This window comes from Diaphorina citri, unplaced genomic scaffold (assembly GCF_000475195.1).
Source record: "Diaphorina citri unplaced genomic scaffold, Diaci psyllid genome assembly version 1.1 scaffold976, whole genome shotgun sequence".
In the NCBI taxonomy this organism is placed as follows: Eukaryota; Metazoa; Arthropoda; class Insecta; order Hemiptera; family Psyllidae; genus Diaphorina; species Diaphorina citri.
Window position 1 is genome coordinate 7,946 of NW_007378407.1, and position 14,075 is coordinate 22,020.

The 14,075-nt window shown below is 37.5% G+C and overlaps 3 protein-coding genes across 4 annotated transcripts; 2 read left to right on the forward strand and 1 right to left on the reverse strand.

The window, feature by feature from the left end:
- Positions 1–352: 352 nt before the first annotated feature.
- On the reverse strand, positions 353–5,978 carry LOC103513478 (PQ-loop repeat-containing protein 1-like). 2 transcript variants are annotated; one of them, XM_026826657.1, is made up of 2 exons: positions 5,925–5,978; positions 353–948 (listed from the first exon to the last, which is right to left on the reverse strand). In XM_026826657.1, exons 1-2 carry the CDS (start codon positions 5,975–5,977, stop codon positions 756–758), a joined length of 246 nt encoding a protein of 81 aa, XP_026682458.1. In that variant the 5' UTR covers position 5,978; the 3' UTR covers positions 353–755. The 2 variants fall into 2 exon arrangements, with proteins under 2 accessions (XP_026682458.1, XP_026682457.1); XM_026826656.1 differs by lacking the exon at positions 5,925–5,978 and adding an exon at positions 5,765–5,824 and having other exon boundaries at positions 452–948.
- Positions 5,979–8,883: 2,905 nt separating this feature from the next.
- On the forward strand, positions 8,884–12,084 carry LOC103513479 (intraflagellar transport protein 81 homolog). The gene is made up of 5 exons (XM_026826655.1): positions 8,884–9,091; positions 9,711–9,847; positions 10,000–10,336; positions 11,169–11,432; positions 11,821–12,084. The coding sequence occupies exons 1-5, from the start codon at positions 8,984–8,986 to the stop codon at positions 12,082–12,084; spliced, it is 1,110 nt and encodes a 369-aa protein (XP_026682456.1). The 5' UTR covers positions 8,884–8,983.
- Positions 12,085–12,273: 189 nt separating this feature from the next.
- Positions 12,274–13,417, forward strand: LOC113469163. The gene is made up of 2 exons (XM_026826659.1): positions 12,274–12,440; positions 13,166–13,417. Exons 1-2 carry the CDS (start codon positions 12,282–12,284, stop codon positions 13,415–13,417), a joined length of 411 nt encoding a protein of 136 aa, XP_026682460.1. The 5' UTR covers positions 12,274–12,281.
- Positions 13,418–14,075: the final 658 nt, after the last annotated feature.

The following is a 14,075-nucleotide window of genomic DNA, read 5'->3' on the forward strand; positions in this document are numbered from 1 at the left end:
GAAGAAGGAAGAGAGAGAAAGAAGGAGAGACAAGAAGAGAAAGGAAAAAGGGCAGAAGGAAGGACAAGACGAAAGAAAAAAAGATAATGCTTACAATTGACGGATGAGTCCACAGACAGAGGAAACAAGGAAGAGAATAAAGAGAAAATGGAAGAAGAGAAAAGGGAATATATCTTTGGATGCTTGGCTTCATAGATTTGTTAATATTTCAGCAGGGAGTTTCCCAATAGATTTGTGGATTAAAATGTAAAGTTTTGGCTCAGGTGGCAAAAGACACAAATATTTTTGAGAAAATTTATTTGATTATTCGAGTCGCTAGATTAGTAAGGAGAAACTTGAAGTTGAGGTTTTAAGAAATATTCAGAGAGAAGAGCTAAAAGTTGTCAAGTTTCAGCCATCCTGGTAGATTCACCAATGAATGCATCTATCGCCAGACCATTCTAGGAAGGACAGGAAGGAAACAAGAGGAGGAAGAGAATATAAATATGCAAAAGAAGGAAAAAATGTTCTGTGGAAATTGTTGGGGATAAGACATTACCTACCTATTAGAAGGACTTTTTTTTTTACCTTCCGTGTTCGCAAATGTCACCAACTTTAGATTTGGAATCTCCAGTGATTTGCCACATGCATTGCTTTTTCGTTTGCAAAAGCCAGGTTATCCGGAGTGTCTAGTCGATTGCAGATCAGATATTAGAAGGAAGATTCGTAGAAGCTTAACTCATCCTTTAGGACTGTCCAGCCCCTACACCTAAGCCTCAGTTTGAGCTTTTTGTGTATGTATTAGAAGGAAAGGAAAATGTCTTACCTGTGAAGTACTTGTCCTGACCCCGCAAGGATATGAGGTTATGCTTGTTGCGTACTCGCACACACAGATGTATCATGGCCAACATGAGAATGTTCATGATGATGCTTTGTACTAGAAGAGGAAGCTCGTAACGTTTTCCGAACCTGAGGGACACGAAAGAGCAAAATAACCAATTATTAAAGAAATAAATGAGCACATTTAATACTAATACCAATTTAAAACAAGAAATTAACAGAGACCTTTGCTTTGTACTAGAAGAGGAAGCTCGTAACGTTTTTCGAACTTGAGGGACACAAAAGAGTACAGAAATATCCAGTTATTTCGAAAAAAATACATAAATAAATAATAAATGGACATATTTTATGTTAATACCCATTAATTATAACAAACAAAAAGAGACCTTTGCTCCTCAGACGTCATCTTTTGCGAATGTTTTTGGTATTCGTTTTCGTAGATTCGTAGAAGCTTAACCCATCCTTTAGGACTGTTTGCCCCTACACACTACACCTAAGCCTCGGAGTGGGCTTCTTGTGTATGGTTTTCGGGTTGTTGAGAGGTCGAATAAGGCCTTTCAAACATAATGACTTGCCTGAGAGCCCGGTTGTCAGTGTTATGAAATGTGTATTGGAGGAGCAGAAGGAGCTGTAGAATGGAGAAACCTTGTTAAGGGAGAAACACACGACTCTCACTTCACAAGAGCTCACCTGACGTGATAGTAGTGTGTTTCTACCTTTAAGTTTTGAAGTCCCATCATTTGGAGATAAGAATGTCATTGTGAGCTCGGGGATTAAAACGGACTGGGACACTGAAAACTATAAAAAAGATCAGAGAAATCCAATAAATGTCCTACGAAGACATACTGTTTGTCCCCTCCTACCCACTGAAAAATATAAAACTCGTTACCGTGAGCTCATAATTCTCTTGTGACTTCTGAAGAAGACGGTTTTCATTTCCAGAGATCAAAATGTCTTCCATAAACTCTCATCCGGCGAACTAAGATACTATTAAGTACAGCGTTCTTTTCCTACTTCTACTCTTCTCTTCGTCTTCTCCCTAACTTTCTGTCTTCTCTACACTTTTCAGATGACCTCCTTTTCCATTTCCCCTTTCCTCCTCTATCTAGACATAACACTCAACATTTTACCTCTATCTCCTCCTGACCTTTGACAAGAGACTTTCGTTATTTCCCTTTTCTACCCATTTCTTTTCATTCTACTATTCGGAAAAGGACCCCGCTCGAAATTCGCTGATTTTTTTTTTTTTTTTTTTTTTTTGAGAGAGAGAGAGAGGATCGTTCGTTTTGGGGTGTGAATCGAAATGCTGATCCCCTTCTAACCAAGAGTCTTTCTCTTAAAGTACTAAAGCTCCAACAAACCCCTGATCATAAAACAAATGGTAAAAAAGAGCCATAAAAAAGATAAAAGGCGATCCATATTCAAGAGAAAATGGGAAATTTTCTATTCCGAATAAAGAACGAAACTGGGAAAGAGAGAATGAAAGAGGGAGGTGGGAAGGACGGAGGAATAGTGAAGGAGAGAGGGAGGTATTTCGTCACAGGCGATGAATTCTTTAGAATTAATAATGGAAAGAAGAAGAAGAAAAGAAAAAAAACTCATTCAAATTTTTTACTGGAAATTGAAAACTACAACAACATTTTCTCATCTCCTTTTTATGCTGTTCAATAGGGGAAAGAAACACCATCACCACATTTCATTACAGATCTATTGTTACCAGGCTTTCCAAATATAGTAGACTTGGAGCATAGAAAAGCTATGAAGATGTAAAATAAAATATGTACCATTAAGAATAAAAGAGAGAGGGAGGAGGAGAGAGAAAGAATGGAAAAAAGAGCTCTTGCTATAGAGAGAGGGAAGAAGGGAACTAAATAGGGAATGAACTTGGAGAGAAAATGAAACTATTTGACATTTGAAAGAAAAATCTAAGTAAGTATTCTTCCCAATTTCCTTTCCTCCCCTTTCCACCCCTACAAGAATATTATAATAAATATCTAAGTACACAGTTTGAAGCTCCCTTCCACTCACACTCCATTCCATACTCTCTTCCCACCCCTCTCTCATATCACTAGTTGTGCTTTTGCAGCATTTCCTTCTCTTTCACTATTTTATCTCCCTCCTCTTTTTTCTCTTTTTCTCTTTCTTTCTTGTTTTTTCCCTCCCTCCTTGGGACTCAACTTTCATTTGATATGGGCGGTTGAATAATGAAAATAGCACAGAGAAATTTCTTTCCTTATGCAACAATACACATGTAAAGTTACTGAAATATTCCTGAACAAAATTGAAATAACTCTAGCATTCCTATGTGCTAGGAAGATGCTGCACAATGAAAAGGTAGGTACCTATGAAGTAACACCTAGTGTCTACATGGATACAACAAGAAGAGTGACTAATAGAAGGGATAACGGCTCAGTACCTATGGGCTCAAGCCCTTATCACACTGGCTGCATTGGCTCAGCTCTAACCGTCAGCTATGGCTCAGCTCTGCGTAACACCGTGTATCATTGTATCAATCAGGCAAGTGGCCTGGAATACTCGACCAGTAGTTTCCAATGGTTTTCGTGTTGTTAAGAGGTCGTTTCAGGCCTTTTAATAGGCCTTTCAGGCCTTTCCTTTCAGGCCTTTCAGGGAAAGAAAGAAATAAGGCCTTTCAAACATAATGACTTGCCTGAGAGCCCGGTTGTCAGTGTTATTCACCGAGTTACAAGAATGTGTATTGGAGGAGCAGAAGGAGCTGTAGAAATGGAGAAACCTTGGTAAGGGAGAAACACACGACTATCACTTCACAAAAGCTCACCTGACGTGATAGTAGTGTGTTTCTACCTTTAAGTTTTGAAGACCTATCATTTGGAGATAAGAATGTCATTGTGAGCTCGGGGATTAAAACGGACTGGGACACTGAAAACTATAAAAAAGATCAGAGAAATGCATTAAGGGAGAAACACACGACTCTCACTTCACAAGAGCTCACCTGACGTGATAGTAGTGTGTTTCTACCTTTAAGTTTTGAAGTCCCATCATTTGGAGATAAGAATGTCATTGTGAGCTCGGGGATTAAAACGGACTGGGACACTGAAAACTATAAAAAAGATCAGAGAAATGCAACAAATGTCCTACGAAGACATACTGTTTGTCCCCTCCTACCCACTGAAAAATATAAAACTCGTTACCGTGAGCTCATAATTCTCTTGTGACTTCTGAAGAAGACGGTTTTCATTTCCAGAGATCAAAATGTCTTCCATAAACTCTCATCCGGCGAACTAAGATACTATTAAGTACAGCGTTCTTTTCCTACGTCTACTCTTCTCTTCGTCTTCTCCCTAACTTTCTGTCTTCTCTACACTTTTCAGATGACCTCCTTTTCCATTTCCCCTTTCCTCCTCTATCTAGACATAACACTCAACATTTTACCTCTATCTCCTCCTGACCTTTGACAAGAGACTTTCGTTATTTCCCTTTTCTACCCATTTCTTTTCATTCTACTATTTGGAAAAGGACCCCGTTCAAAATTCGCTGATTTTTTTTTTTTTTTTTTTTTTTTTTAGAGGAGAGGATCCGAAGATTGAACTTTTCAGTTTCAGTCTGGCAGTGTAGACACTATCTAGCAAGGATGCATTGTATTCTATTCTAAGTTGTATGAAGTTTTAGAAAAAAACTGAAAAGATGCTGCTTCTAACCAAGAGTCTTTCTCTTAAAGTACTAAAGCTCCAACAAACCCCTGATCATAAAACAAATGGTAAAAAAGAGCCATAAAAAAGATAAAAGGCGATCCATATTCAAGAGAAAATGGGAAATTTTCTATTCCGAATAAAGAACGAAACTGGGAAAGAGAGAATGAAAGAGGGAGGTGGGAAGGACGGAGGAATAGTGAAGGAGAGAGGGAGGTATTTCGTCACAGGCGATGAATTCTTTAGAATTAATAATGGAAAGAAGAAGAAGAAAAAAAAAACTCATTCAAATTTTTTACTGGAAATTGAAAACTACAACAACATTTTCTCATCTCCTTTTTATGCTGTTCAATAGGGGAAAGAAACACCATCACCACATTTCATTACAGATCTATTGTTACCAGGCTTTCCAAATATAGTAGACTTGGAGCATAGAAAAGCTATGAAGATGTAAAATAAAATATGTACCATTAAGAATAAAAGAGAGAGGGAGGAGGAGAGAGAAAGAATGGAAAAAAGAGCTCTTGCTATAGAGAGAGGGAAGAAGGGAACTAAATAGGGAATGAACTTGGAGAGAAAATGAAACTATTTGACATTTGAAAGAAAAATCTAAGTAAGTATTCTTCCCAATTTCCTTTCCTCCCCTTTCCACCCCTACAAGAATATTATAATAAATATCTAAGTACACAGTTTGAAGCTCCCTTCCACTCACACTCCATTCCATACTCTCTTCCCACCCCTCTCTCATATCACTAGTTGTGCTTTTGCAGCATTTCCTTCTCTTTCACTATTTTATCTCCCTCCTCTTTTTTCTCTTTTTCTCTTTCTTTCTTGTTTTTTCCCTCCCTCCTTGGGACTCAACTTTCATTTGATATGGGCGGTTGAATAATGAAAATAGCACAGAGAAATTTCTTTCCTTATGCAACAGTACACATGTAAAGTTACTGAAATATTCCTGAACAAAATTGAAATATCTCTAGCATTCCTATGTGGTAGGAAGATGCTGCACAATGAAAAGGTAGGTACCTATGAAGTAACACCTAGTGTCTACATGGATACAACAAGAAGAGTGACTAATAGATTCCATACCCCATATTACCTATCTGCTCTTATTATTCTTCCTTCCTTCCTTCGCCACCCCTTCTCCTTCAAGTCTTTCTCAACCTTATCTCTCCACCTCAGAATCTTTTCTCTCCTACCCTTCCTGAATGTGTTACAACATGTCGTTTGCACCGAGACTTCACTTTAGGAACAATTATGACTACAATACCACTTACCAGAAGAGTATACGCAGTGTGTTGGCAATGAGAAGAGCCAGACACACGTACATAGAGAAGCCTCAGTTACCTAGGTGCTTTAACTGATGTGTTACATTACAACATGTCGTTTGCGCCAAGACTTCACTTTAGGACCAATTATGACTACAATACCACTTACCAGAAGAGTATACGCAGTGTGTTGGCAATGAGAAGAGCCAGACACACGTACATAGAGAAGCCTCACTGAAATATTCCTGAACAAAATTGAAATAACTCTAGCATTCCTATGTGCTAGGAAGATGCTGCACAATGAAAAGTAGGTACCTATGAAGTAACACCTAGTGTCTACATGGAAACAACAAGAAGAGTGACTAATAGAAACATACATAAGCAGACTTCACTTTTTTTCCAGTTACCTAGGTGCTTTAACTGATGTGTTACAAACCCTTTAGGGTTGTTTGCCCCTACACCTAAGCCTCGGGCTTTTTGTGTATGCCCCACTCCCTAAAGCTCAGTCAGTGGGTGAGGGGGCGACCCCCTCAGCTTTCCTACTCTACGGCCCTGGACCACGTTATTCAAATAAAGGACCTACACCTCTTCTTATTTGAACAAATTAGTTTACAAGCCCTCGCTATCTATCCTATGACACACTATGAGGTACGAGGAGAGATAACAGAGTTCAAACCGTAGGATTCGTGGGTCGTTGGTATTATTAAATCACTAGGAACAGAGGAGCTATAGTCAACAATAGAATATCAAATATGAATACTAAACAGATGATGGGTATTAGTTCTTATTTTGTGACATTGATTATATAAAGACTTTGTGAGCAATAAGCAATACAGGTTGGAGGAGAAATGGGAAGAGAAAAAAGATGGAGAGGGAGAGAGAGGGAGGGGGAGAGGGAGAAGAGAGGAAAGAAGAAGAGAGAAATAGGGTGGGAGCAAGGGTGAGTGATAGAAAATGTCCTCTCAAAAAGTATGATTTAGAAGACTTCTCTCTCTCCCTTGACTATCCTGCTCGAAAAGGACTAAAAAAAATCTTTTACTCCTCAAGTTAACCAATACCTGACCATCAAAACCCTTTGTCAACTATTCGTTTCAGTTTGCTATCTACTTATTAGAATTGTAAATCCTTCAATTAACTTAACCGCTCGCCTGTGAAATCAGTCATAATTGCCTCGTGTTGACTACTGTTGACCCTAGGGTATCTTTTACTCCTCAAGTTAACTAATAGCTGACCATCAAAACCCTTTGATAACTATTCGTTTCAGTTTGCTATCTACTTATTAGAATTGTAAATCCTTCAATTAACTTAACCTCTCGCCTGTGAAATCAGTCATAATTGCCTCGTCTTGACTACTGTTGACCCTAGGGTCTACATTTAGATCCAATTCATCATTATTTGAACAAGCTTAGACTCAAAGCGACGTCAGTCATTGTCTCAATGTTAATAGCAGCCTGGCACCTAATACTTCAGTATATATCAGTATTACACAGAGATCTATTAATAAGACACTCTTATAATATACCAGGACTGCCTAATACAAGTAATACTCAAGTACATATTAGTATTGTACAAAAACACAGAGATCTATTAATAAGACACTCTTCCTAGGTACTACTGACGTGAGATAATTCTGTCACTTCCAGAGAGCACGATTTCACGTCACTTCTTTTTGGAGAAACTGCAAAACCTGCCTGCATGTAAACAAGATTATCGTGCGTTTAGAATTAGAAATGTTTCATGCCGACGGGAAAGATGTGGTACTGAATGATGAGATTAAATGTATTAAATGCGGAGGTACTCAAATTAAGAAGGCCGTACCTACGTTGCGCGTCGTGTCATTAGCGTTGGAGGTAGATATCTGCGTGCGAAATTAGAGCTCTTGCTATAGAGAGAGGGAAGAAGGGAACTAAATAGGGAATGAACTTGGAGAGAAAATGAAACTATTTGACATTTGAGTGTATTCTACATTTCCAAAATACTGATCTTCACAATATTTTTCTTCTCTTCTTCTTTTACTTAATCTTTTCCCACTCAAGTGGGGTCAACTGATCTTTACAATTGAATTATTAGTTATTTATTTTCCATTCCCACAAGCCACAAACAGTCATTATTTTTATTTTATTTTATTATTGACCTATTACATATAGTAAAAAAATAAATCATTGACTGGTTTTACAAACATGATAACTTGATTTGTATTCAAACCAGATTGATAAAAACTTGTGATTTTAAATTCTAAAAATCATATTTTTTTATGGATTGATAATATTCAGTTGGTGTGATAACACAGGTTCTCTTCCTGTGTTTGTAAACGGCATGGGAAAATTAATGCAATGCAAAGAACCTGAAACTACCCCAAAAACCAATAGGAACCTATTCAGGTAGGTAATTAAAATGTTTGATTTTTTATCTAAACCTGTGTACTTCTAGTAAATTTAACACAGTGGTCTATTCTATGTTATCATATGACCAGGAGGTCATACAAATATAGTAGTCTTTACAATCTCTGCATCTGACCCCAGGCCAGGCATTTGAACGATTAGGAAAAATTCATTTTCTAAACTTGTGACATTTTAGGAGTTGGCAATGAAAAAAGGGATAAACAAAGTTGAATGAACATTACCTGTGAACCTAGAAAAACATAGCGAAACTTCTTTCCAACAAACATTTATTTACACATACTTATAGCATTACACACTGAAATTTTACTCATTTGCTTCGAGCTGTAGACAGAAGATTTCAGATAAACAATAATCTCCGGACACAAAAGAAAGAAACTAAATGAAACACATCACTATTTATATCTAAACTAATAATTCTAAATAACTGTAGGGAGGTACTAGCACTAAAGTAGCTTGTAAAGTTTCTATTGAGCATTATTACCATGGTAACCATCATAAATAAACAGAAACATAATAAAAGGGTTGACACAAAAGAAAGAAACTAAATGAAACACATCACTATTTATATCTAAACTACATAATTCTAAATAACTGTAGGGAGGTACTAGCATACTAGCACTAAAGTAGCTTGTAAAGTTTCTATTGAGCATTATTACCATGGTAACCATCATAAATAAACAGAAACATAATAAAAGGGTTTGTGTTATCTACCTTCATTTATCTTTCACCTTCAAATATCTTTCCACTCTTGTTTAAACTTTTGAAGCTCTAACCTGATATCATAGGGAAAACAATACAATTCTTGTGATTGAAGGAAATATTCAAAATGCATTCAGCAGTAAAGTACATTGTTAATGAGCTTAACAAGCCTCCTTATAATAAAAGATTCAATATTGTCTCATTTGATTCATTGAGCTCAGAAGATTTATTACAAGTAAGCAATTATATGTTTTCAATTTATTCAGGTTTTTCTGTTACACTGAATTTTAATTACGTCTCTGCACTTGATATCACGGTATCTGTAATATTACCTAAATATGTAAATAAGCCTTTAATAAAGTCACTATGAAAAGAACTCATTCAATTTTCTTTTATTTTAGGTTGTTTCTGATGTATTGGGAGAATTGGATGCATCACATAAAGTAGATCTTCGAATTGAAGTACCTGAGCAAACTATTGTTCGAATACTTTCATTTCTAAGGGTTTTAAAGTACAGGCCAAACTCTGAAATATCCCCGTAAGTATTCTGGATGTCAAAAATATTTACTCCCTACTCCATACTTGGGAATATTATTATTATTTTATTTATTTATTTATTAAAGGGCAGTTATTTTTACAATCAACCTTTTTTGTTTATCTTTGTCTATAATTTTTTTCTACATATATTTTTTTTCAATTTATTCAGGTTTTTCTGTTACACTGAATTTCAATTGTCTCTGCACTTGATATCATGGTATACTAAATTAACATATGTCTGTAATATTACCTAAATATGTAAATAAGCCTTTAATAAAGTCACTAAAAAGAACTCATTCAATTTTCTTTTATTTTAGGTTGTCTCTGATGTATTGGGAGAATTGGATGCATCACATAAAGTAGATCTTCGAATTGAAGTACCAGAGCAAACTATTGTTCGAATCCTATCATTTCTAAGGGTTTTAAAGTACAGGCCAAACTCTGAAATATCCCCGTAAGTATTCTGGATGTCAAAAATACCTACTCAATACTTGAGAATATTATTATTATTTATTAAAGGGCAATTATTTTTACAATCATCCTTTTTTGTTTATCTTTGTCTATAATTTTTTTCTTTGTCTCCTTATTTTGGTTGTTATTTTCCAGTCAAGTATTTCGTCAAGGTTTACTCAATGGTGACAAGCACATCATCCATCCCATTCTTGAATGGCTTCTCAAGAACACCAAAGATCTTCAGAAGAGAGCATACTTGGGAAAATACCTGGTCAAACTTGAGATTCCCAATGAAATACTCACCGATGTGGACATCTATAATATTTACGAACAGTATGAAAGCTTGGTGGAAAACTTCAAGGCTGTTCATAAGGAGAGTGAAGCGATTGAAAACTCAGGTGTCAATATCAATGAATTGCGGAATGACCTGATGGCCATGGAGAATGAAAGGGACATTGTCATCAAAAGACTTGAGCAAATGTCGCGGAAAGTAAGTAAAAAAAACACACATTCCATATTATGATTATTATTCCAAAGTTCGAAAAGACAAACCCAACCTTGGAAATACCTACTGTGGTTGGTAATCTTGTGTGTGTTTATCCTGCTCCAACAGAAACTTTATCCTGGGAGCCAGCCTAGTTAGCTTGGTTGGGAGCACATCTGCCATGTAAGCGCTAGGCTGCGGGTTCGATTCCCGCCCGGGGCGGATTTTATCCTGAACGGATAAATTTTCGTTCTCGGAACGGCTCGCTTTCTCCTATCCTGTCTTCCTTCTCTCTTCGCTTTCGGGACGATGATAAGACCCTAGCATTTGCAGTTCCCTCTATCAAACCTCTTTTTTTAAGTGGTCTCTAAGGAAAGAGCCATTTCTTAGTAGAAATGGGCCTCCTTTTTTCCAACAAAATACTCAGATTTATTTATTTACAATTCATTAAAAAATCGAACAACCATTACATAATAGTAGATGGAATAAAAGGAATAGTAATAGTGAGAAAGAATAATTATGTAGTGGAAGAAAAATAGATAGTGGTCTCTCAGGAAAGAGCCATTTCTTAGTAGAATACCGTACAGAAAATGGGCCTCCTTTTTTTCCAACAAAATACTCAGATTTATTTATTTACAATTCATTAACAAATCGAACAACCATTACATAATAGTAGATGGAATAAAAGGAATAGTAATCGTGAAAAAGAATAATTATGTAGTGGAAGAAAGATAGAGTTAATGAGATGCTGTGTCCCATATTGGGGATGTGTTGTATCTCATGTAGAGGTTTTTTTTTTGTAAGTATAACCCATCTGTTATTCTCCTTTGTCCCCTAGCCGAAGGCTCTAGAAGCCCTCACCTCGGTATCCTCGGGTAAATGCATTCCACACGATACAGATAATCGGGAAGAGCTCACAGCGTTCATAGCGCAAGTGAGCAATTCCATAGCAACGCATAAAAACCGCATGATGCCTTTGCTGGAAGAGCTGAGACCTTTGCGCGAAGAAGCAGCTAATGTGAGCGCAGAATATGAGGAGGTGAAGAAGAACTACGACAGAACCAGCGCTATTCTGGAGACTGGAGCTGAGAAACTGTCGCAGGTATAGAAGAAAATAAAATAAATATAAATAGTGCTTTATTTAGACTGCCAGTTTAGTTTAGAACAAGTTGTCCCATCAAGCGTGCCGGGAGGCGCGCGAAGAGTTTGAAGCGCCTCCCGGCCTAAATTAACATGAAATAGAGTTTCATGATTTTTCGTCATTTCCAACTCAACTTTTCTCCCACTTCCCTTCAACTTTATCTTACTAACAGTGTAGTATTAGTATATCTATTTTATCCTGCTGATATAACTGGTTTTATTTGATAGAGATTTAACTGTTAACTGTGTAACTGCTAACGTCTTTAGTGCCGATATTTTCAATGTTATTTCAAATGGCCCTTTCGCCCATCACGGCATCGTCAGTGTAATCCTTCACACCTGATTTCCAGGAAGTGTCCAGTCTGAGAGAGGAGAAGCTCAGTACAGAGCTGGAGATCGGCCTGTTGGCGTCGAAAGCGCAGATAGCTCGCGTGGAGATCCAAAGGTCAAGTGGAGACACCGGGAAAGCCATGAAGGAGGCGGTCATGCAGAGGATTCAGGAGAGGGAGAAAGTGGGACGGGCACTCAAGGAGCAACATAAACAGATGAAGGACTCACAGGAGCAGAGTGTACGACAGAAACTACTGTGGACCAATCTGCTCAGGTATGTCTGAATTCGATTGAATTGAAGATGATTTCCTTTAATTAAAAAAAAAATAATATAATATAAAAAAGTAAAAAGAAAGAAAGAAGGAACTAACTGTAGCAATGGAGGTCTTATCATCCGGAAAGCGAATGATTCATTTATTTAATCATTCATTCGTCTTTTTTCTTCTTCTCACAATATTTTCGTGTTTCTCCACTAGCTTTGATGTCTAAGTTGGAAGAAGAAATCCAAGTGACTGATTTCATAGTGAAGGATAAACTGTCCAGGGATCTGGTTGTTTTGAAGAGACAGCATGAAATCTGCAACAATGTCGCCAACGACAGCTACATCAATAAGGCTACTCTGGAAACATTGAACTCAAAGGTGAGATTCATAGGGGTTACTAAATAATAAATAGGTTTACTAAGCAATCTCCGTGGCCGAGTGGGTATCACACTAGGCTTGCACGCAGGAGGTCCGGGTTCGATTCCCGGCGGGGCCGAGGTTTTTTTCGGCTCTTTGCTTGGAGTTCGGGGTGCACTCAGCCTCGTGAGGACAATTGAGTAGCTACTTTAATCGAGTAGCGACCAGTGGCGGCATTACAAGTCGAAGAGACGAGGGTTAATAAATGTGATTGAGTAAATGAAAGACTTGTAATACTGTGATACCCACAAAGTTGTGAAAAAGCTCTCCGCTTTACCACAAAGATTCATTGATTTGATAAATAGGTTTACTAAATAGGGTACAAAATAGGGTTTACTCATACTCATTATTGTCATTCCTATCTTATGAGTAATCTACCTCATTATTACCATGTCTGTCGTAAAAGACTCATGAGATATAAGCTACCATTTTGGGACAAATTATATGAAAACTTGCCTAGTTTTTGTTTCCAAACCATTCAAACCGAAAACTTTTGGGCATATCCATCGCCTTGGAAGGACAACACTCACTTCACTCATTCCGAAGGCGTATGAGGGATATGTGAATCCCGTGCCGACCAGACTGCTTGCCTCCAAAGAACTCTGTTAAATTCTTAGAAAGCCAAGTTAGATTTAAATAAGAGTCTCAATAATCTCATGTGCTTATATCACATTCTTTTTCCTCAGATCAATCTTGTGAGAACACAAGTGAACGCTTTGCTGGAGAAACAAAAGCACTCGCAGAACAACTCCAATGATAAGTTGGCACCATTCAGACAGCAGGCGGCCATCATAGTTCGTAAGAAGGACTCTCTACTGGAAAATTATCGTAATGCTATGAACCGATACAATGTCTTGCAGACACAAGTTGAGGTAGGTTTACACACCTGCCAAAACCAGTACATTCAGTCTCTTAATTTTGAGTTCTTCATTCAGTAGCTCCAGCTCTTTGATTCTCTTGATTTTGAGGAATTCCAAGTGGTCTCCCTGTTCTTTGGTTTTGAGGCGAGCTAGTTTGACTTTCCGATGCTTGCCTGGTAACAGTCAAGGTAGAAACACACTACCATCACGTCACGCAAGCTCATGAGAAGTCAGAAAGATGTAGTTTAAAGTTTTCCCATAATATTGTAGGTAACATCGTTCAGGACAGCCACACTGCTATCATGTCACCTGAGCTCTATTAAAACCTTTACCTATGAGGTTTGCTTTCCACACCCAGGTCTTGTTTCTCAAACTCACCACACTTGCACGCTCGCAGTGCAAGTCGCAGATGAAGTCTGAAAAATGTCTGGCTTAAATTCAAATTCGACCAATCATGTTGGAAATTTCCAATAGGAACCTATTCATGTAGGTAATTAAAATGTTTGATCTTTTATCTAAACCTGTGTACTTCTAGTAAATGTTACCAAATTTAACACAGTGGTCTATTCTATATTTGACCAGGAGGTCATACAAATAGTAGTCTTTACAATCTCTGCATCTGACCCCAGGCCAGGCATTTGAACGATTAGGAAAAATTCATTTTCTAAACTTGTGACATTTTAGGAGTTGGCAATGAAAAAAGGGATAAACAAAGTTGAATGAACATTACCTGTGA

Excerpts from the sequence above, each read along its gene's own strand:
- LOC103513478 (XM_026826657.1), bottom strand. The coding sequence starts at position 5,977 with ATGTACGTGTGTCTGGCTCTTCTCATTGCCAACACACTGCGTATACTC. Across the intron at positions 949-5,924 it reads ACACTGCGTATACTCTTCTG|GTTCGGAAAACGTTACGAGC; the intron begins GTAAGTGGTATT and ends CGTGTCCCTCAG.
- LOC103513479 (XM_026826655.1), top strand. The coding sequence starts at position 8,984 with ATGCATTCAGCAGTAAAGTACATTGTTAATGAGCTTAACAAGCCTCCT. Across the intron at positions 9,092-9,710 it reads GCTCAGAAGATTTATTACAA|GTTGTCTCTGATGTATTGGG; the intron begins GTAAGCAATTAT and ends CTTTTATTTTAG. Across the intron at positions 9,848-9,999 it reads CCAAACTCTGAAATATCCCC|TCAAGTATTTCGTCAAGGTT; the intron begins GTAAGTATTCTG and ends GTTATTTTCCAG.
- LOC113469163 (XM_026826659.1), top strand. The coding sequence starts at position 12,282 with ATGTCTAAGTTGGAAGAAGAAATCCAAGTGACTGATTTCATAGTGAAG. Across the intron at positions 12,441-13,165 it reads TGGAAACATTGAACTCAAAG|ATCAATCTTGTGAGAACACA; the intron begins GTGAGATTCATA and ends CTTTTTCCTCAG.